The 21,262-nt window shown below is 43.9% G+C and overlaps 1 protein-coding gene across 2 annotated transcripts; it reads left to right on the top strand.

The window, feature by feature from the left end:
• The first annotated feature begins 3,495 nt into the window (after positions 1–3,495).
• LOC124200364 (lachesin-like) lies at positions 3,496–20,242 on the top strand. Of its 2 annotated transcripts, XM_046596573.1 has the most exons (13): positions 3,496–3,897; positions 10,803–10,915; positions 11,931–12,009; positions 12,081–12,209; positions 12,347–12,505; positions 12,756–12,884; positions 13,919–14,182; positions 14,258–14,366; positions 14,519–14,577; positions 19,401–19,481; positions 19,559–19,621; positions 19,758–19,844; positions 19,915–20,242. In XM_046596573.1, the coding sequence occupies exons 1-13, from the start codon at positions 3,831–3,833 to the stop codon at positions 19,995–19,997; spliced, it is 1,422 nt and encodes a 473-aa protein (XP_046452529.1). In that variant the 5' UTR covers positions 3,496–3,830; the 3' UTR covers positions 19,998–20,242. The 2 variants fall into 2 exon arrangements, with proteins under 2 accessions (XP_046452529.1, XP_046452528.1); XM_046596572.1 differs by having other exon boundaries at positions 3,509–3,897; positions 19,559–19,844.
• Positions 20,243–21,262: the final 1,020 nt, after the last annotated feature.

Below are 21,262 nucleotides of genomic sequence, written 5' to 3'. Positions count from 1 at the left end.
CCCCTCACTGATGTTTCTCTTTCTGCTTCCGCCTCTCTGTGTATTAGTTGTATACGGTCCGCAGGTCCTCTCTCCTCTTCCCAGGGTTTGCCGTCGCGCGGACATGTGCTGTCGGTCAGCGAGTGGCGTTTTGAATAATCCATGACTTTGAGGATATAACGCGGGGGAAAAAAAGCCCACAGTATAAAATAAAAGAAGAAGAAACAGTAGTAAGTTCTATCTCCATAGACGCTGCTTTCCGTCTGGGCGAGTAAACAAGCCAAAAAGGATATATTGGGTGAACAACGGAGCGTTTGGTTCGGGTCAACTTGGGAGATTTATTTTTTTTTCGAGGGAGAGAGAGAGAGAGAGATCTTTGATATTTCAAATACCTTCTTCGTATTCTTATCTAACCTCAGCATGCATGATGCGCAGTTGCGCACTCTTTTATCGCGCCCTTCTTTGAAAAAAAGGCCTTTTCCATGGCAAACTTTTCCTTCCTATGTAAGAGAATTATTGACCGGATTAAAAATTTTGTTCAAGATTGACCTATTATATAACAAAAAGGAAATGAAGCAAATACAAAAAAAAATATGACGATCCAACGATCCCATTTATAGCTTGAGATGATGGGGGAAGAGTAGATAAGTTTTTAAGCCTGTATGTAAAGGTTATGTATTCCATATATGAGAAAAGATCGACAAAAATAAAAAAGTTTGTTGTTTTTTTTTTTTGTTTTGTTTTTTTTTTTCCAATCCCGAAGCGCCTAGCGACGGAGACGAGCGCCGGCGAATCGACCATAAGCCCGTAGTCAAGAAGCAACGGTCGACACGTGATCGGACTGCCGAAATAAAAGTTCCTTATTTTGAAGTCGTCAAAGACGTATAAAGGTAAGGCCAGGAAGGAAAAGAATTTAAAATAAAATGCCAAAAATGAAAAAAAGGGAGGAAACAAAAATGACTTCAACGTGAATATAAGTTGGCCGCGAGACAAGAGAATAAGTCGCCGTCTATATACGTATGGTACAAATAATACAAAGTACAGGAGAGGCTTTAGGGAAGCCAGATAGATATGACACAGTCGCACTTGCTGTGTAGGGGCATTTGCTTCTCATCTTTCCTGCCATTGAAAAATGACACCATTTGACATCGTCATTGTGGCCTAGTTGCCGGCCAACATCAGTTCCATCCACAATGGTCATTGGACTTGATCGCGATGACTCCTCATTCATTTCTAACATCTTCCTTCCAACAGCAACAACAACAATGGCCAGTTCACAGTTATGTAATAAAACACAGGAAAAATGACGTAGATTTCCATGCAGTGTGCGGTCATCAAAATAAAACAGTGTCCAAAAATACTCATTAGTCATCCAAACAGTAGCGCCTGAGAGAAATGATAAGCAAATTAGCGAAAGCAAAGCTAATTTAGCCACAAACTACCGTTCACTTTTTCTTTTTTTCTTTTTCTTTTTCCATTTTCTCTTCCGGGTAACATCATCAGGAGTGTAGGTGTATACCCGTCAGATTGAGTCATCGAGTATAGACGAGAATAATAGACCGCGACGTCATCTAGATGCTGTCCAATTGTGCACACATTCACGTCGTCGACTATATCCAGCGACTACAAATGTTTAGCGGGCTTGAAAAGGTGGGTCGTAGTACACACACACGCGGTGTGGTTTTAGATATTCCGCTGTCATCTTGCATCGTGGGTCGTCCGTGGCGAATCACGGTGATCACAGTTGCGTGGCAATGCGAGTGTTTCCGGTCCTCTGTGCTTTATCATCATCCATCGTTGAGCGTTGAAAAGACTCTTGTAGCCCATCACAAATGTATAAAGAGGAGAATAGAGCAGCGGGTGGTGTGTGTACGTATGTGTATATACAACACACACACACACACAACAGTGGAGCATATATATACAGTATATATATACAGTCGTCTAGAGTAGGTATATATACAACCGGAGCACGTATATCTATCTCGTGCCATCTTGGCTGTCACACTATACCAGCAGCAGCCAGATCCTGCACTCATCTATGGTTTCAACAAGAGGCTATATGCACATCTATCGCATCCAGCCGAGCACGGGGAGCTATAGGAAATGCTATCATAGGTTATATATATTTTGTGTATAGCCTATATGTTTGATATGGCATAAAGGAAAGGTGCATGGTTCGTGTGTCTTGGCTTTTTGACTGATGCGGTGGCTTGTGTAATATGCGGTCCGTCCGCCAATTTGCGTCCGGATCAAATGAACACGGCCCCGCTGTTGTCATTCAATCTTCCCTTGTCTAACATTAATTAGAAAACATTTCCACTCAACTATTATAAGCCAGTATAGATTCTGAACTAAATGTATGTTGGTTATTCCAATCTGAAATTGGATCAAAAAGTTGCTCGCTTGACTTTTCGAACCCAACCGAGTCGATGGTGACATCCCTGACAGCCCATTAATGTCGTTTCTACGTCGATGCCTTTCGACTTCATTTTCGGAAGATCGACGGGTCCAACGATATTCTACTTTTTAAGATGACAGCAACCATCCATAAAGTGCGTCACCGGTTCTACACTCGATTTCGTTTCACTGATCATATGAGCTGATGACAAGGAGGACGGAGCCGGAACAACAGTGATGATCCCGTCCGATCGTGCGCGATCACGAACTATATCTAACCGAAATCAACCGAAAAAACAACACAGCAGCAGCACATGTTCTTTTTTAGAAAATAGCTCTCTATGTGTGTATAGCGGCAAGCCTATTAGCCTGGCTGTCTGGAGATTGCAGATATAATATAGACGAGAAATCAAGGCATCAGCCAGAACACGAGGAGTCTATATAGACGCCGGGACGCAACACACATATATCGCGCCCCGATTATGTGTGTACACAGCAAGAGAAAGCCGGAAGGAGCAGCACGCTTTTTGCCTGTTGAGTCGTCGGAAATGGCTGTTCTCTTCGTTATCACAGGCGATAGGGGGGAATGAAAAGCCGCGGGATATAGGCCTACATCTCAATCACGATCTGATTATTATGGAAATTCCTTATGTACTAGTATATATAGCTGTAGAGCAAGAATATAACGTTCGTCTTAAATCCAGTGCGCCAAGGAGCCCAACAACAGCAGAAGTTGATGATGAGATCTTGTTTTTTTCTTTCTTTTTCCCATTTCGGTTCAAGTGAGAGAGGAGGATGTTAAAAGTCAAGAAAAAGGAAAAAGGAAAGTTGGTCCAATCCGAAGCTCGACTGTCGATAAAAGCAAACGATTTAGTGGGCATAATAGGCGATGGGCCACTTCTTATGCCTCTATTTAAGATGTATACAGTCGTAGATGTAAAAGAGAAGCTGCTGCATGGTCTCTCTCTATACACTATATGTATGCATGCTATTATACACAGCTAAAAAGCAGGAGCTTCCATCCTAACTGGCTCCTCCCTTTCCATCTGAGCGGCTCCGCGCTTTCGAGTTCCGTGTGTGCGCGCCATATAGAGAGGCAGCCGACGGAGGCCAGACTCCATTCACTACCAGTCTCCCGGCCCGTCAGGAGTCGAGTTGTCACACAGCCCAGTGCTTACACATCTATACACCGAGTCGCAGAAGAGAGAGATCAACTTCTCTTGATATATTGATACAGCGCCTCCGTACAAAACCGTCGCCCCCGATTGAACTGTTAAATCCCAAAAAGCGACACGACGACGTCTGAAGCCGCGAGCGTCGGTAGGCTGCGTGTCGTCGGTCTATAGCGCCCACACGCGGAACATCAGCAGCCGCAGCCTTTTTTCTGGGTTCTTTTCCCCCGCACAGCACAAGTAAAAAAAAAAAGGAAGAAAAAGTTTTGATTCTACAAAATGAAGACGACGACGACGACTTTCTATTTCCTCGCCGTCGGTCTCCTGTTACTCGCCGCATCTCCAGGTAATCCATCAGAGGCCATGCAAAATGTTATTTCTGTTTTTCTTTCGAATTGATTCCATCCTTATATGTATTCCGTGGGTTGCGCTCGTTAGATCCGGTCGGGTTCGTATTTAGTATCCGGACTAATTAGACGTTTGACTAATATTGAAACGCGGTCATACATGTTGAACTTTGACGAGTTGTTATAGGTATTCGCCCATATCCGCCAGCGGCGTATAGATATTATGCATATAGAGTGATGCTGGCATTATAGTACCTTAATATACGTACGTAGAATGTTTAATTGCTCGGCGGTGTGGGTGGAATTGGTTGTATCAACAACCCAAGCAGACGGCAACTGCCGCGGCTATATAATACATAAATCTAAGTAGGGCGAAATAAGCACGCCCGGTATTTCAAATGACGCGGGGGCGATTTTCTCGAGGGCTAACATTCGCTAGCTACTCTCTCTCTGTCTATCCGAGTTACACAAGTATAGATATAACCGGGAGCCTTTGATTGGCGTTGCGGCACCCGTAAATGGTTTCATGCCTCCCCACGAGCCCATCAAAGCTCCTTGCCTGAGTGGCCATCGGCTGTAAGGAATAGCTCCTCTCCGCTCTCTAGTATCACTAGACATCGTCTTAAAAATAAAGGAAAAGTAGAAGAAGAAGAAGAAGAAACAAGCGAAGAAAAAAAGAAGCTAACTGCTGTGCAATATGCGCAGCAGTGGCTAACTTGGGAGGAGATTGAAGAGCTGGACGTGCCTCTCTCCTTGTTCTTCGTAGCAACAGCCGCTTGAACGTTAAGGGAAATCGAGAGGAATAATGCGCAAACAAAAGACTGAGCACCGGAAAACTATGCAATACTTTCGTTTAATTAAACGTGAAACAGGACGTGTATTATTATAATACAGGATACAACATGATAATGCAATCGCGTTTGCTATAATCATCAAAGGAAATGACCCTTTTGCAATCTGTATTAGATCGTGACAGGTATAAACAGCGCCGACATGTTTTCGTGTATATAGTATAGAGGATCAATCAATTTTCAATTGACGCATATAGACGACCGACTTCATGAAGGAGATCATTTTATCAAGATTTCCGATACATGTTTTGGCGGAAATGGCTCCACCCGACAGGAGGAGGATGATTAAAGCCAACCACCCGCTTCTTTGCGCTGCGCCCATCTAGATAGCTAGTCTGGCGTATGTACTATACGCTCTGTGTCCGCTTAAAATCGATGACTATTAGATTAGGCAGTGATGGCGAGCTAGGCTGCTATGATACTCCCTATCATCGCATCTCATAACCTTTTCATTTCGCCGCTGATGCGTCGTGGCACTCGGTCGCTGTCTGCACATGTTATTCGGAACGAAGAATTTTGACCTATTGCCGGTGGCGGGATGATGCAGATGCAGCCAGCCACGATATCCCCACTCAGTCGTGGAAGGATCGGGTGTCGGCCTAATAGAGAGAAATGGGGCGCGTTATGGCGGTTTGCACGCAACATGCCAAACCCAAACGTCTCTCCATTATAGATACATTTGACTGGGACTCGTCTGACTGATGCCGAATGGCCCAATGACGATCGATGTATATACGCTCACCAGTTTTCTTTTTCTTTTTCTCTTCACCAGCAAGACACAAAAAAACCGTTTCTCAATACCAACATTCAATCGAGTTTGACAATGATAATCTAATCCGTAAAGGCAGATGGAAATGAGCCGATTTTGCGTCGAATAAAAGGCCCCATATACCATTCGAGAAAGCGCAACTGAAAATTGTCAAGTCATTCCCAAATCTTTTCGAGACTTTTTTTCCCCCATTCGATCAGCTACTGCAGGACAGGATCGCATTCATCTATGCAAATGCTCTTCATATATATATCTATAAGCCTATATATGACGCTATAATATACATAGTTATTCCGGGATTTGATGAAGGTATATATCAATCAATTCGATCGCAGTCTCTATTCGTCGTGATTTGTGGTCACTTGTATGGCACCTATATACCGAAATCTGTCGCCGGTATATATAACCTCGTCACTTTCACGCAGGTTATTCCTCTCGTATAAGCCAAGAGCCCAAGACACACTCTATATACTGTTACTCCCTTCCCGTCTCCGCCCATTACACAATAATACCAAAAAAAAGTCGTCAAAATCCTCACCGAAATAGAAAGGAATCAATCTCCAACTACCGTTTGTTGCGCTATCGCCAGAGTTCAATCAATCGTGAAGGAGCTAGAGGAGAAAAGAGAGGGGAGTGAGGCGCTTGAAGGGCTCCATTTGATTGATACTGGAGAGTCCTCTCCACTCCTCCGCGCACCATTATACACACTATCAAGTTGAGCGTCGAAAACCACTTCTTCTCTGACGTCGCCAAAGATATCCACGCTAGGAAGGAGAGAAAGAGAGAGAGAGAGAGGCCTCACTAAACATTTGAACATCTTCTCTCAGCAGACTGAAGAATCTCCGCAAATAGAAAATTGACAACACGCACACAGCAGCAGCGTTTGTTGGTTTGAATTAAAAGGGAAACGCGGGGAATAAAAAAAAACATTTGTGTCAAAAATGTATACACATCACACAGCATCTCAGCCGGGATACCAATAAATGACGAATTCAAAAAGGTTATACACACATGAGCAAGTCATTTGTTAGCGCGAAGGATAAACGAAAAAAAGGGAAATAAACGAACGATACAAATTTGTTTCGCTCGGCTGGATCGGTGGAATTCCCTTGTAAATAACGAAAAATGTCACACGAATCCTTCCGTGTCTAGCCGTTTGCTTTATTCCCATAATCACAACAAAAGATTCTGTTCCATCTCAAAATGTTTTCAAGAAAAGAAAAGAGAAAAAATGAAAAATATGACACCGAAAAAGGCAAAAAGGCGCAAGGATGAAAAGCTTTGACAAATCGACGGGCGTCTGTTACACGTTTGAAAGTGATCCTTGCGCCGCGCTGGAAAGAAGAAGAGGAATCTCTAGGATCTATCGGGTGTAACATATTAGAAATCCGCTGAGCGTGTCCTCACCAGCAGCAGCTTCGCGTCACGCGCGCGCCGCATACTAAAATCATCTTTGGCCTCCTCCTCTGGCGGAGCCCAAGCAGCCGCATCTATCTTTCATCATCACCTTCTTCTATCTTCTATTCTTTTCTTTCTTCTTCTTCTTCCTCTCAGCAGCCAGCAGCCGGGAATGTGTGATATATTATACAACTTACGCGCGATGACTTATCAAGCTAAACTGTGAGCAGCAGCAGCATCAGCCACATCAAGGTTGCATTATAAGCCGCAAACAAGGAGCGCAGCGCAGGAGCCATCATCGCACTTCATCCGGGTCGTTAAAACGCGTTCGAAATGACAAAGAGCTTGGCGACGCTATGGTCCTCAAGTTATATACTAAGATACAAAACCAAACAGAGCCGCAAGACTAAAGGAGAAGCTAGATGTGTAATCCTGCAAAAGCCTTCCATCATATTAAAGCAATTGACGAGGATCGCTGTGTATTATTAGAGTCCTCCCAAATGCCAATATCTGTATTAGTTTCTTTGGCTCCCAACTAGCTCTCGTGGGTTAAGGAAAATCAGTTTTTTTTAACGCCGTATACGCGTTACCCGACGGAAATATTGAATGTTTTCTTTTCCACGTAATAATTTGCGCTTGGACTTTGATAAACCTCTCAAGACATCCTAAGACGATAAAAATAAACAGTTATGCAAGTAAATTGCTTAAATACTAGTGAATCATAATAAATTACGTCATGTGGATATAATTCAGTGATCACTTTCTTACAGCTTTCAAAGCAGCTGTCAAGAATTCAAAAACTCATTAGCGCTCGGTACAACATTTTCAGCAGTTCACAGAAAAATGTTTTAGATTTTTGGCTAAATGTTTGTTATGTCCTGTTGTTTGGCTTCGTCCTGCAACAGTCGTCAATCTTCCTCCAGCCTATACGATCAAGTTCCACAGATGATCAAAGGAGTGATCTTTCGATCAAGGGTTTAAAGATGTGATCGCTGCCAAAGCCTTCTAGAACATACGTATTACGTCAATTGAAGAGGATATCGCTGTTGTATTAGTCTTGCCAATGTGTAGCCAGCTTTCTTTTATTGATGTGACAATTCCGGGAAAGAGCAATGAAAAGCCAATAAATAGAAAATCATTGGAGATACGCAAGACCCCAAAAAAGAACGTCAACTGCTATAGCGCAATGACCGTGAACCGTCGTCTGCTGCATGCGCTCGTGCGGAATGAGGCTGCTGCTCCTCTTCCTCGACGTGTGTATACCTGTGGACCGGCGAGGCGAACTCAGAGGCCGGGCGGCTCCTCGGTTCACTAGTCCGTGAAATTGGCCGCGATCGACGTTGATACCGTGTGTGTGTCCGAATAGACCGGGAACGGATCGCACATGGAAGAATCGAAATTCGATTGCGCATTCCCTTTTTTTTTATTGCTTGCGTATGGATGACCGCTGCATCCGCACATAATCTCGTAGACTATATAGCCTGTGTCTGCCAGAGTGTGTGTGTGTATATATCTACTAGGCTATATAGTACTATACGCATCCTCTTTGATTTCATCAAGAGTATACTATAGTAGGCTATATCGACAATTGATTCGGAAAAGCCGCACTCGCAACCGGCCATTCGGAACCATGTCGTTCGGTCTCCGGCATCAGCGCACAGGGAACGCAGATTCTGATTGCCGTCGGAGAACCGCGTCCTCCTTCTTTTGCTGTGCACAAGTAGGAAAAAGAAATAAGAAGGGAGTCTGGGCGATGAAAAGGGAACATGTTGGAGTGGTGCGAATTGAGAGATAAGTCCCGTCGCCAAGTGCGCAAAAAGAGACGGCCAAAAAGTGGAACCCAAAAAGACCATGGGGATGTAGAGAGAGAGAAAAAAAGGAAGGGTAGCTAGGTGACTCTTGAGTTCTTGACTTCCAACTACAAAAGTATAGATGAATACTGTGTAAAAATATCGCAAGTATATGAGGGAATCTCACCGCCTGGTCCCAGAAACAAAAGAGGGGGGTGATGACCCGATGTTGGCCCCATACCCCAAACGTTGGGTGTACATAATAGCCGACATTAGAGTCTCGTAGTAGAGTATAGAAGTAGTAGTAGTAGTATTTATATATATATATAAGAAGAGGAGCAGGTCTCAGTGTCCTTGTTATCTTCAAAGATCTTGTTACTCCTCGACTGCCTCTTCTGACTCCTGGCGCTTCTACCACGTCCTTTTTCCAGAAGCTAGCTTGGCTATATAGCCCTCTTCTCCTTGCTCTGCTACTCGTTAGGTGTGTACACTCGAGGCATAATACACCAACCTCTAGAGGTTTAGACGGTGGATTCCGTTACAGCCCATTATGAATAGAAGTCTTATTGATCGTCAGAAAAGAAGAGTCTATTATCCATCGTTTCATTGGAGAAACTTTTTCTTCTTCTTCTTCTTCTTGTACGCGGTAATACCCAGTCCGTCTCGTCTGTTGTTCAATTACACGGGGCGCACAGCAGCGCCCAGGTAAAATGGAATGATGTAATTGGCGAATTGAAGCGTGAGCTCTCAATTCCCATGAACGTTTTCAGTATCAAAATTGTTTCTTATCAAATAAAGACGAAATTTTTTGTTCCCCGACGCAATTCGTCTGTTTTGAATTGACTATGTTTAAATAACTAAAAAATAAACGAGATCAACACACGTTGGAATAAATAGGCCTCCGTATTAAAGTCAATGGCATTCCAACTTATGTAAACTGAACAGTAAATAGGACGTGTTTGGCTCGAATTTATATATACGCCCGGTGTAGTATACATATTGTTTGACCATGACAACGCAATAGGCTAAACGAAAACGAGGCCGGTACTCCACCCACCCAGTCTTCAACTTCACCTAGCGCATCTCTCTCGCCCTCACAAGATATTATTGTTTTCCCTGGCGACCTGATGGCAGATGGCAACTTGCTTCCTATCTAGCTCGCAACTGTGCGTCAGCTCGTTCTGCAGTCGATTAATTATTCAAATGCGATTAGTTTCTCTCCGTGTTTCTCTCTCATCTGGGTGTACACACATGTTCTGTGGCTTATATGTTACGACTAAATGTGTTGCTCTCCCGTGTGCCCATCTATTTGCGCTCGACTGCGACGAATGATGCGAATCTATACATCTTTCAACGATCTATACTTCGTACATGACGTCCAAAACGGTCCAAAATCTAAAACAAAATAAAGTCTAGATATACTAAGCTCTTTCTGGCTAATATTCTATAGCCTATTATTTTTATCCCGCTCATTCTGAAAGATAAATCTTGAGATAAATCTCCTCTCGATAATCTTTTTACGAAACTTTGGCGAAACTGTTTCCTTGTTTTTAGTCTTGTTGCGCAGAATTTCCAAGTATGTAGTGCGCCCCAGTCTTTATTTCATTATATAGCGACATTTAATTTTAGAATATAACCTTTTTTTTTCGAAACAAATGAACCTTCCGCCGGAATAAAATGCTCTGCAATTTGCTGTACGTTGTGGTTGACGTGCATTGCCATGGAAACCTGTCCCTCGTTTCTTTTGAAGGTGATTCCTTCTATTTTACGACATTGTTTTTACATTAATTGGCCGTCAAAAGGTTTCACCCTTTCTAGTGTTCTTATACATAGTACATATTACACGTACGTTCTAGAGTCTATAATAATGTGAATACAATCATTTTGTATGGCCGCCGCATGTGTATACGTATATGATCTATTTCGTTCCTTCTATTGTCGCTGGATTTTTTTTTCTTCGTGAATTTCAAGCGAATTTCAAAGTCTTGAAAAGAAAAGAAATCTAAGAATTGAATACCAAACACAGAAGCGAAAAGTCAAAAAGGAGGCGACGACATCGACAAATGTAAAAGACAATTTCTGTTTGACATTCACAGTGAGCGGCCACTTGGAGCCGGAATTCGTGGACGCAGTACAGAACATCACGGTACCCGTCGGCCGAGACGTCAAGTTCTCCTGTCACGTTCGACACTTGGGCACCAGTTACAAAGTCTCTTTCTCTTTTATTCTTCTTCTTCTTCTTCTGCTCTTTTGACTTTTACATTTCCCTTTTTTCTTTTTGTTAGACATTTTAGACTTTCAACTCGCCCCCCCCCCGTCCGTCCGCCCCCCAGTCCACCCGCCTGTCTATATAGCCTCAAACTGCATGAACCGCGGCCTATAGACTATTCCCCCTCAATCAAATGATTGACGTTTTAGACTTGGTCATTCTTTGCTGTCGTCGACACTTCATGGGCGTGGGCCCGATTCGAATCTTCTGCCCGCCTGTGCAACTTCTCACTCTGACTCGTTTCTATTCTCTTCCTTTCTCTTCCATCCAAACTATCAAGTCCCCCCGGGAGAGTATACACACAGTATATGTATACACCATACGACACACACACACTGCTGGGCTGTCCGTCTTTTGTTGAACATTCGAATCAGCTGCCCCACGACTCTCTGCTCCCGCTGTCCTTATTCCTCCCAGCATCAGTCTCCTCTCCTTGCCCTCTTACGTATATTGCTGAGCAGAGTAGATAACTTAGTTTGCTGCTGCCTTTAACAGAACGCGCATTCGGCTTCTGTCCGGCCAGCAGCAGCAGTTCAGCACTTTGCCGGCGCACTATCCTCAACTCCTTCACGTCTTCCTCGTAGACTCTTATTCTATAGTCGGCCATCAACACTCGCACTCGCGGACGGGTTTCTCTCTCTTAACAATTTCAAACAGCCCATTATCGGACAGCAGTTTGACAAATCGATGCCCCCCCCCCCTTTTAGAGCTGCTGTATATATACTACCCATCTCGTATTCCTTGAGCGCTGCTCACTTGATCAATAAGACTATAAGACCAGCTATACTTCAGAATTGTTTTATTCCTTTCGTCAATTCAATTTCTTTGTTTGTTTGTTTTTGTTTTGTTTCGTTTTTCTTGCACTTTCTCTCTTTAAATTGAATGTCGATGGCCAAATTTGATTCAAACTTGAATGTTTCTTATTTGGAACGACGGTGAAATTTTTCCCATGTAGGTGGCTTGGATTCATTTCGAACGGTCCGCCATATTGACGGTGTACAATCAAGTAATTACGCGAAATCCTCGAGTCGGAGGTAGGCCTATACACATCTGAATGAAATTCCGTTACAATTAATGCAACGCGGACTTGTTCTGACGGTTTCAGTGTCTCACGAGAATCACCGGACGTGGCACTTACACCTGAACGATGTCCAAGAAGCCGATCGGGGACGTTACCTCTGTCAGATCAACACGGCCCAGGCGAAAACCCAGTCAGCTTATCTCAACATCGTCGGTAAGATTTAATCTCATTATTTGTTTATAAAAAAGGCTTTTTCCTTATATTTGAAACGCGCGCCATTTTGGTGACCTTTTCCGAAAAATGTCATTTCCGAAATGAATTAAAAATACGACGAATGCGACTACGCACAGTGCCGCCGACGATTGAGGACAGCGCCAGCAGCTCGGACGTGATCGTGCGAGAAGGCAGCGACTTGAGCCTTACCTGCCAGGCTCGTGGGTCGCCGACGCCTTCGGTCAAGTGGCGCCGGGAGGACGGCCGCAAAATCTCCACCAACAAGAGCTTCTCCAGTTAGTACTACAAGTTTTTCCCTTTGTTTTTCTTTGTTTGGCCTTGTGTTGTTTTGTGTGTGTGCTGTGCTCTTCTGAGACGAGAGTAGACATCTAACCATTCTAACCCGCTATAATGTCAATCTCCGGCGGTCGAGTTGATGTTTATCAAGATAATGACGTATAATATATGTATTATTAGAACTGGCCAGATTTTCCTAAGTCAAACTAAATGTGTATAACCCGCTGGCTTTATTGATGTAATAATAAGGCACGGAAGTGGAAGGCTCGAGCTTGGAACTGCAGAAAATCAGCCGACTGGATATGGGAGTCTACCTCTGCATCGCCTCCAACGGTGTACCCCCGACGGTCAGCAAGAGGATCTATGTCAGCGTCGACTGTGAGTCTCACATCTCTCATCTCTCTCTCTTATTATTTGCTCAGACATTCAACTTACATTACAGGATTGCTCTCTCTCTCTCTCTATCTCTCGACTCTCTATGTTGACTCTATGTTGACTTTTCGACGCTTTTTATTTGTAAACTCGTCTCGTTGAATAACGTAACTACTAAAGCCGCTTAGCGGCTTGACACACATGTGCCCTGCAGACGCTCATTTTTTTAGCAACAGACGGCCGTGTTTAGTTTTGGGTTTGCTTCTTTCCAAAGGGATTTGTTTGATTTTTGAATGGGAATTTTTTCTTTTGCCCACAACTCACATACACTTTTCACTTTGTAAACGGGAGACGCCAGACTAACGGAAGGGAAATAGTTTTTTTGTTTCGTTGGGGTTGATCTGATATGAACATCCGCGGAAGACAGGATGAGACTTGGCGGAAAAGATCAGCGCATTTGGCGGCGAAAAACAAAACAAATGAAAAAAAACTTCAAGAGAATTAAGAAAGACACGAAAGTTGTCGAGTCTAGTTCGTACGGTATTTATCAGGGGCGGAGCAGTGCGGTATTTGAGTTCCGTGGAATCAAATGACGTCCTACTCGGAGGGCCAGCTCTAGATATATTTCTGTGTGCGTTATTTTTCCAAAAGGGGCTGCTGGAGATGTTTCGTAAACGGGGGCGAATGAAGAGGACGGGCGGAACGGTACGAAAATGGGAGCAGACAGCGACATTGCGCATCACAGTGAATTCGTAATGATCGTATCCCGAGGGCATTTCAAGTTGAACATCCCCAAATCGCGAATGGCATAAGAGCTTGCAGACTTAATACGTATTGATTCATTATTATTAAATACTAAAGAGTTTGAACTCCCACCTCCTCCTATATTTAATTGCTCTGGCAACTGAGAGTGCCGTCAGACGTTAGATAACGTTGGAAACTGTTGTGTGATAAATTTCTCTCGTCTAACGACTTTGGCTATAAGATACGATGGTTATACGATACCATTTCAATTTTTTTATTTTTTAAATGATGGACAGTCCCGCCGATGGTCTGGGTACCGCAGCAGTTGGTGGGCTCTCCACTGGGTGCCACAGTGACGATTGAATGTTGGCTGGAAGCTCACCCGGCTGCTCTGCACTACTGGGCAAGACCGGACGGCCAAGTCCTTCACGATCCGACAAAGTACAGGATCGAGAGCATCAACGGAGTTACAGCCGCAGTCCAGCAACAGCACATGTCCAACGGCACTCGCTCCTCCTACACGGTCTCCTCCAACAACGGAGGATTTCACGACAAGAAAAGTAAAAATTGCAAAAATACATCATTTCACCATTATAACATATAAAAATAATGATTAAACTATATGGTCATTATAGAAAACATTGCCGGAGATGCCCCGTTCTCGACTCCCAACATGAACCCATCGTCTTACATGACCCATTTGAAATTGACCATTCGCCACCTGACCGTCAGAGATTACGGACCGTGAGTTTCTATTTCATTTCCTTTTTTTTCTAATGTGTCAGTACTTAATTCGATAAGGAAAAATTAACATTGAAATTGAATTTTATTTTATTTTTTATTTTTTCGATTCCGTGATTTTATTTTTTTCATTCAATGTTGCAATGAATGAAAAGATACCGCTGCGTCGCCAAGAACCCGCGCGGAGAGACGGACGGCACCATCAAGATCTATCGTGAGTTGATTTCATTGACTTTTCGCTCCCTCCCCCTCCCCCATCCGCCCATTTAAAATTGAAAATGGACCGTGAAAAAGAGATGGAAACCGATGCGCATTGAGTGACTGACCCTATATAGCGACTGCCTTATACACATACATCACCCAGGGATTTCGAGTCACGCGCCTTTGATTGAAAATCGATCAAGGGCGCGGTTGATATCGGCCGCTTCCGTAAAAAATTGAAGCTCCGCCCAACTGCTGCTGCCCTTCCATCGCATTTCTATAGATATACAGTGAAGTACACTTTCGAGTACATGTGTTGCGCACACATATTTACCGACGTTATATACACACACAGCCAGGCCTATATACAAGAACACCATGCACAGATAAACGCGAAGCTTTAACTCTCTCGAGCTGTGCGGAGAAGGTTATTGTCGGCGGCAACCAAGTCTCGAGAGGTTGACGTCGTTTCACGGCCTAAAGCGTGTCGAATAGTCTCAGCGGTATAACGAGACTTGACACAGCAAGTCGGAAGTGACGTCGCCCGGCCCGGAGAACAGCAGGGAGGGAGGAAACTCCATCGGCGAACACGTCGGAAGTCTTAAACTCTCTCCATTATAGATGCGCGGGCTGTGTGTATATGTAACGTACGATTACGACTACGTTGTACCACCACACGTCTGCCTGATGTTTGCAGCGGATCGTGAAAATAAAAAAAAGCCAGAAACTACTCTCTCTCTCGATTTTCGTATAAAACCGAGCAGCATCCAAAGGTCTTAAGAATCTTCTTCAATAATTCATTGCGATATGTGAATAATGAAGACAAGACGCCGGGGCTGTCTGTACTACTACGGTCGGTGTGTGTCAGGATACAATGGGCCATTCTGATCGCTTCCGACAGCTCATGGGAATCAAAAGAGGATAATATACAACAACAGACAACAGCATCCAGCAGCATCCAGCAGCTAGAGAGAGAAGACCGGATTCCCCGTTTTGAATGCGTGTATACAGCAAGGAGCCAGCTAGCGGAATATTTATCGATTCATCACCGAGAAGAGTGCGCGGATAAGGGCGGCGAAAATAATAAGCGATCCGGGTTTAAAAAAAAAAGCAGCGATTCAATAATTTTTTTTCGACTGATCCGTCTATCATTTATAAGCCGCTGCACGCGAGCGCTTCTTTTATATAGGCCAATTATATACGTACGACGATGATCGTAAAAAAAAGGTCGCGTCACAGACCGTTAATCGGCCCTTTTGTATTTCTATTGGATTCCAAAATTGATATATTACGAATGTAAATCTATACAACATCATCGGGTCTGTGTTAAACTGATCCGCCGACCCTCGGCATTGTCGATGTCAACGCTGCGGCTTGGATCCGATATCTGTATAGGGCTAACGAGAGTAACGACCTTATATCGAACGGATATGTCTCTCTCTCTGTTCGTACTAGATATAGTACGTCTATACACTATGGGATCTACAGGCCTATATGGACTTTTATTTCCCAATTTCCCCCTTTCGGCCTCCCGGTCTTCCCTTTCAACCGTTACATCCGCCGATTGACGTACGAGGAAATAAAGAAAAAATAAAGAATGAGAGAGGGGAAAAAAAAAGAAAAATGGTTATTGATATCTCTACACAGCAGGCTCGTTATACGTGTGTACAGCCGCTATCCGATCTCTTTCTCAGCCCCCTGTTGACGTCGAGCATATTGATGATGTGTGGATAGGACGGCCTGCTGATTATTACGGCTCTTCATCAAATTCGTTGTAATCGCAATCCAATTGGCTCATTTCCTGATTCACGGGAATATGAAATCGCCGGCGGAAATGTTGATACAAAGATATTAACCAGTTTGGCACATACACACACGTATACACCAACGCATACAAGTTGATAATGTCGTGTTTGTACAACTCTTTAGCCTCTCTTGACATGAGCAGCAGTGTAGAGCCGAGAGTTTCCGTCAAACTGTGCGTGTGTGTGTATGTATAAACGTCCAGGAATTTCACATAACAGGGTCTTCCTGTTCTTATCACTCTCCCTGTCTGTCTCTTTGTTAACTCTCATTTGCCTTAATTACCACCGTCGCAGCTCGGGCGCAAGTCTATAGGTGGACGCCGGGGTGGAGCGGGAGTTTGGTGGGGTGGGGGGGGGATAGTATGTGTGCAGCAGTGCACGAGCTTCATCATCACACGGCTGATGGAGTGTCTATATACATTGTCTGCGTATAGTCCTATACACACAGACAATCTATCTGTGCAAACTGGGAGGAGGGAGGGAGAGAGGACAAGGGAGGGAGAGAGGACAAGGGGGGGGGGGGGGAGGTATTTAAGAAGCGCCAAAATCAAAAAATCATTACCAACCCAGAGCTCCCAGCCACACACATCATCAAATGAGCAAAAAATTCATTTATAAACTGTTCACCCCAAAAAGGGTATATTCGTATGCATCTGCGATGATGAGACGGAACCGATTCGAATGTCATTTCCTATTTGTAGAATCATCGTTTTGAATGAATGAATAATGGGCCCATTACGTCTGGCTGTTTCGCTGTCGGATGAGGGGTGAAAACAAGCGAGCGGTTCTGCTCATCATTTATTGTAAATTCGCTTCAAACTAGAACAAAAGGACGACGACGACGACGGTATATAAGAGCAATAAACATACGGCTGTCTCGACTAGAGAGTCCGGATCAATCAGCTCCGTCGAGTGTGTCTAAGTTGAGTTTGGCTCATCATTTTCCTGGAACTAAAAACTCGTCGCCCAAGTGGCGCATGTCGTTCAGCCGATCCCTCGGCCGCCAGTAAAGATAGTCGAGCAGAAATTGAGAATCATAATCGATCAACGACGAGAGGTTATATATGTAGTCCCTCCTTGATACGGCTGGGAGAGATCTCCCGCTTCCTTCCTTATTTCCTTAATAGCTCGTTGACAATGCGATTAAACAGCGGTCGTTCCATCCTCCGCTTGAAGTGATCCCCGACGATTTATTCCCCTTGTACACACGGAAAATGAGCGCCAACGTAATAGATGTAGTAGACATCCAAGCCAAGCATCTTACGTGCAGCCGTGCCGATTCCGTTTTCTCCCAACTCCGCACCAGGAAAAAAACAGACGCTGGATATTCATAAGACGGGCGTTCTCCGTGAATACAAAAGGGCAATAAGTTTTCTTTTCTTTTTGTGAACACACACACAGAGGAAAAAACATGAGGGCTAACAAGAGAGAGAAGAAAGAAGAACTGGTATAAAGAAACAAAAGTGAAGTGGCGACTGAATCAGATTACTCCGTCATGGCACACAGAAAGACGTGGGGGGAGGTTGCCCAGAGGAACGACGAATTTCCTGGTGGAGAGAGAGAGGGGGGAGGCGAAAGATAAAGCTCCGAATTCTTCACACTTTTTCAGATGTGAGCGTGCACATCAGTCTAATATATATATAAGTCTATAGAGTGGTAGTATCTAGCGTATATCCCGTTGAAGAGTACCAGAAGACATACGCAAGTGAAAGATATCCATCGCCGAGGAGCGCGCGGGTAGAGGCAAAAGGGCATGACAACATCAGCACGGCTCTCGTTAGTACTCCAGACCTTTGCTGTCGGAATTGAATGTAGAAAGAAGAAGAAGAAGAAGACAAGAGCTGAAAGAAGCCAGAGCAAAAAAGAAAATAATAATAATAAAAAGAGTCAAAAGAAAGATCCTTTGAAAAAGAAGAGGAGCAAAAAAGAAATAAAAAGAAAAAAGTCAAGGAGCTAGAGCTAAAATCTCATTGCGCTTCACGTGAGTCAACTGTCGTTTTGTTTCTCTTGTCTGAATTTCTTTCTTTCTTCCAGCTACATCTAGGAGCCGAAATAAAGCCTTTAGGTTATACCTCTCTACTTTCTTTTTTTTCGCTTGCTTTTCTTTTTTATTTTCCTTTTCGGTCCGTGTAGGAGGAAGGTTCTTCTGATATTTATTTCGCTTCACTTGGTTCGCAGTCGAGAGAGAGATAGAGAAAGACGAACAGCGCGCGGGACTGATATACCAGTCTATAGCGGCGCGCAGCTCCTAATGGGGGCCGACCCATGGGAAGAGCATCCTGCTTGATCGAGTTTAGCTTGCTCCGTCTGCTATACCGCTCCTTGCGTCCTCCACTTTTTTTCTCTTTTCTCTCTTTTACCCTCCGGCCCCGCTCGTACCATCTATTATCCATGGCGGGGGGCTTCTCGGACACAGACAAGAGATCAAGAGCAAAGAGTCAAAAGAGGAAAAGAGACGCCGAGCAAGTGAATCAACTTTTTGTGGCCTAGATATCAATGTAATATAATGAGTCCCGCGCTCTCTTCGCTCTACTGCCGATATCTCAGTGCCGATATAGGCTACTATGAGCCTACGACGGTCCACACAAAGTCACCAGCCTTGTCGAACACAAATAGGTTCCTAATAATAATCCATCAACTTGCTGGATAAGATGGGCGCGAGGAATTGCTCACTAAAAAGGGAATATTACTCTGTCGTTGGTTGGTGGATAATCAGACTAGACTCCCGTTCCGCTTTCCCTTCCGCGTCGGATGACGAATTCTGATTCCGGACCGTACGTAGACTACGCAGTCCATGTCGGGATTTCCGCTGTATAGAAGGCCGAATGCCATTTCCGGGTTCTTCCAACTGTAAAAAAATGAATTATTATTATCGTTATTGGGATCGCAGAAAGAACACCATGGTAACTGCCGTTACTGCTCCCAAATCATATAAACTTTTACGTGACATAAAACCATCACTGTAGTTATTTTTTTTTTGTCTAATAAGAAATAAAAAAAAACTCACCAATTCCACCGTTTGTTTATACAGAAACTGATCGGACGGGCCACTTGGTGAAAACCGTCCAGCAGACCGGCGAAACGACCAAGAGTGAAGTCTTGACCAGCACAGGTACAGTGAAGAACTAGTCGAAATACTTAAAAAAAAAGGCGGTTCGTGTCTAATGTGACAATTGATTGGTTGTTTAGAATCGACGGAAGATTTACAGACGGGCAAGCAGGTTGCAAACGGCAACAGCGCCGGGACAAAAAGTAGGTTCTATTATATCTTTTCTATTTTCATAATCTCCCCCCAGTTTTCTTGGCTCTACGTCTTTACTGAAAACTTTGTTAAATATATCAAAACGCTAATGCACACTTCATTAAAACTCCGCCCACGTCCAAAAAGACATGAGCGACGCTCCGCGCGATTCCAGCACCAATCTCTCTCGCCCCGTAAGTCACCAGAAAGAAGTTCCTTCTTCCTCGAGTCAAGGTATACATCAACTGTCAACTAATTAGCAATCAAAATTATAATAATTAATCCTGTAATCCGGTGATAATAGGTGCGCCGGGAGTGACATTCGGGTTATTTCACTTGGCAGTGTTGCTGCTGCTGTGGACCCTCAAGTCATCGCTCAACAGATGAACGGGTTTCCAGCCGGGCCGACCCGAAAGAAAACGGAGAAAAGCGACAGTCTGTCACAAAAGAAGAAGAAGAAGATAAAAAAAAGTTCCTACACACAATAATAAGTCGGCTGAGCCAAAGTGGCTTGTTTGTTTTGTTACGTTATTTTTTTTTGTTGTATCCCAATCTCGACTCTCTGTTGTTTCATCTTCTCGACGAGAGACGGCATCGTGCGATCATCAAACGACAAGTGGATCAATAGAAAACAAAAAAAGAGAAGAAAATATACAAACAGCAAAGAGCAAAGTCACTCCGGCAATCGGTGAATGTTTCCAATGATTGCCGGTCGATTTCGCTTTGTAAATTGTTCATTCATATTTTTACCCCAGACCTTTTTTTTACTTCACTTTGACTCGTCGAAACAAAAAAAAAAAAAAACTAAAAAATGGATATATAAACCTCCGCCAAAATGAGAAAAGGATAGGCGACGAGGTTGTTGAAAATGTAGGAAGAACTAACAAGTTTAGATCAGATCTTCACGATTCCCTTCTTCCCCCCCCCTTTCCTTGTTCCGATTCCGGCAGCAAATGTTTATGATACGCAACTCTGGTGCGGACGAGTGACACAGTACTACTAATGTATACACAAGGCAACCAATTAAAAGCTCTCGGCATTTCTCTTCTTCACTGCACTGTCGAGTCGTCATCCTAATCACTATCATCTTTTCAACGAATACCCCAAACTTTTGAAAAGACTGTTGCTGCTGATGTTTCATTCCCCCCCCCCTCTTTTAGGTTGTTCCATCGAGTTTCTCGCTCATCATCATCGTCTTTGCAGCGTGTTGTTCTTTCTCCCCATTCCTGCATTCATAGTGTATATATTTATACAGAATATATTCGATTCCTAGTTCAGAGAAGCCCGAGACGACCCTCCCCATCGCGTGTACAATAATATGCCAAGGCTGCCGCTATTTCTGTTGCCCGTCTCCTCTTTGTTGATACATCTCTGTTACGTAACATCTTCATCGAATACATTGGAAACTGTCGAGACTTTTAAGATTCTATCATCGTTCAAATCTGGCGGCTGAGAATAGGTCCGAAACAATCGAGTAGTACGACACCCGTCACCGCCAAGTTGTTTCGTTCTCAAACGTCAACATTGTTAACGGTATCGCAGGGACCGATGAAGATAACATCCGGATATGAGAACGGAAACAAGGAAAGTGAGAGAAACAGTGAGAGGATATAAACACTCGCCAACCAGATCTAGATGAAGAGCACGTGGAA

The sequence above is a fragment of the Daphnia pulex genome, chromosome 8 (genome assembly GCF_021134715.1).
Source record: "Daphnia pulex isolate KAP4 chromosome 8, ASM2113471v1".
Classification (NCBI taxonomy): Eukaryota; Metazoa; Arthropoda; class Branchiopoda; order Diplostraca; family Daphniidae; genus Daphnia; species Daphnia pulex.
Note: the sequence above shows the minus strand (reverse complement) of the source record. Positions and strands in the feature narration are given on the sequence as shown.

Bases quoted from the DNA above. Each gene is read 5' to 3' on its own strand.
- LOC124200364 (XM_046596572.1), top strand. From the start codon at position 3,831: ATGAAGACGACGACGACGACTTTCTATTTCCTCGCCGTCGGTCTCCTG. The intron at 14,578-19,400 runs GTGAGTTGATTT...TTGTTTATACAG, and splicing joins CGGCACCATCAAGATCTATC to AAACTGATCGGACGGGCCAC. The intron at 19,482-19,558 runs GTACAGTGAAGA...TTGGTTGTTTAG, and splicing joins TGAAGTCTTGACCAGCACAG to AATCGACGGAAGATTTACAG.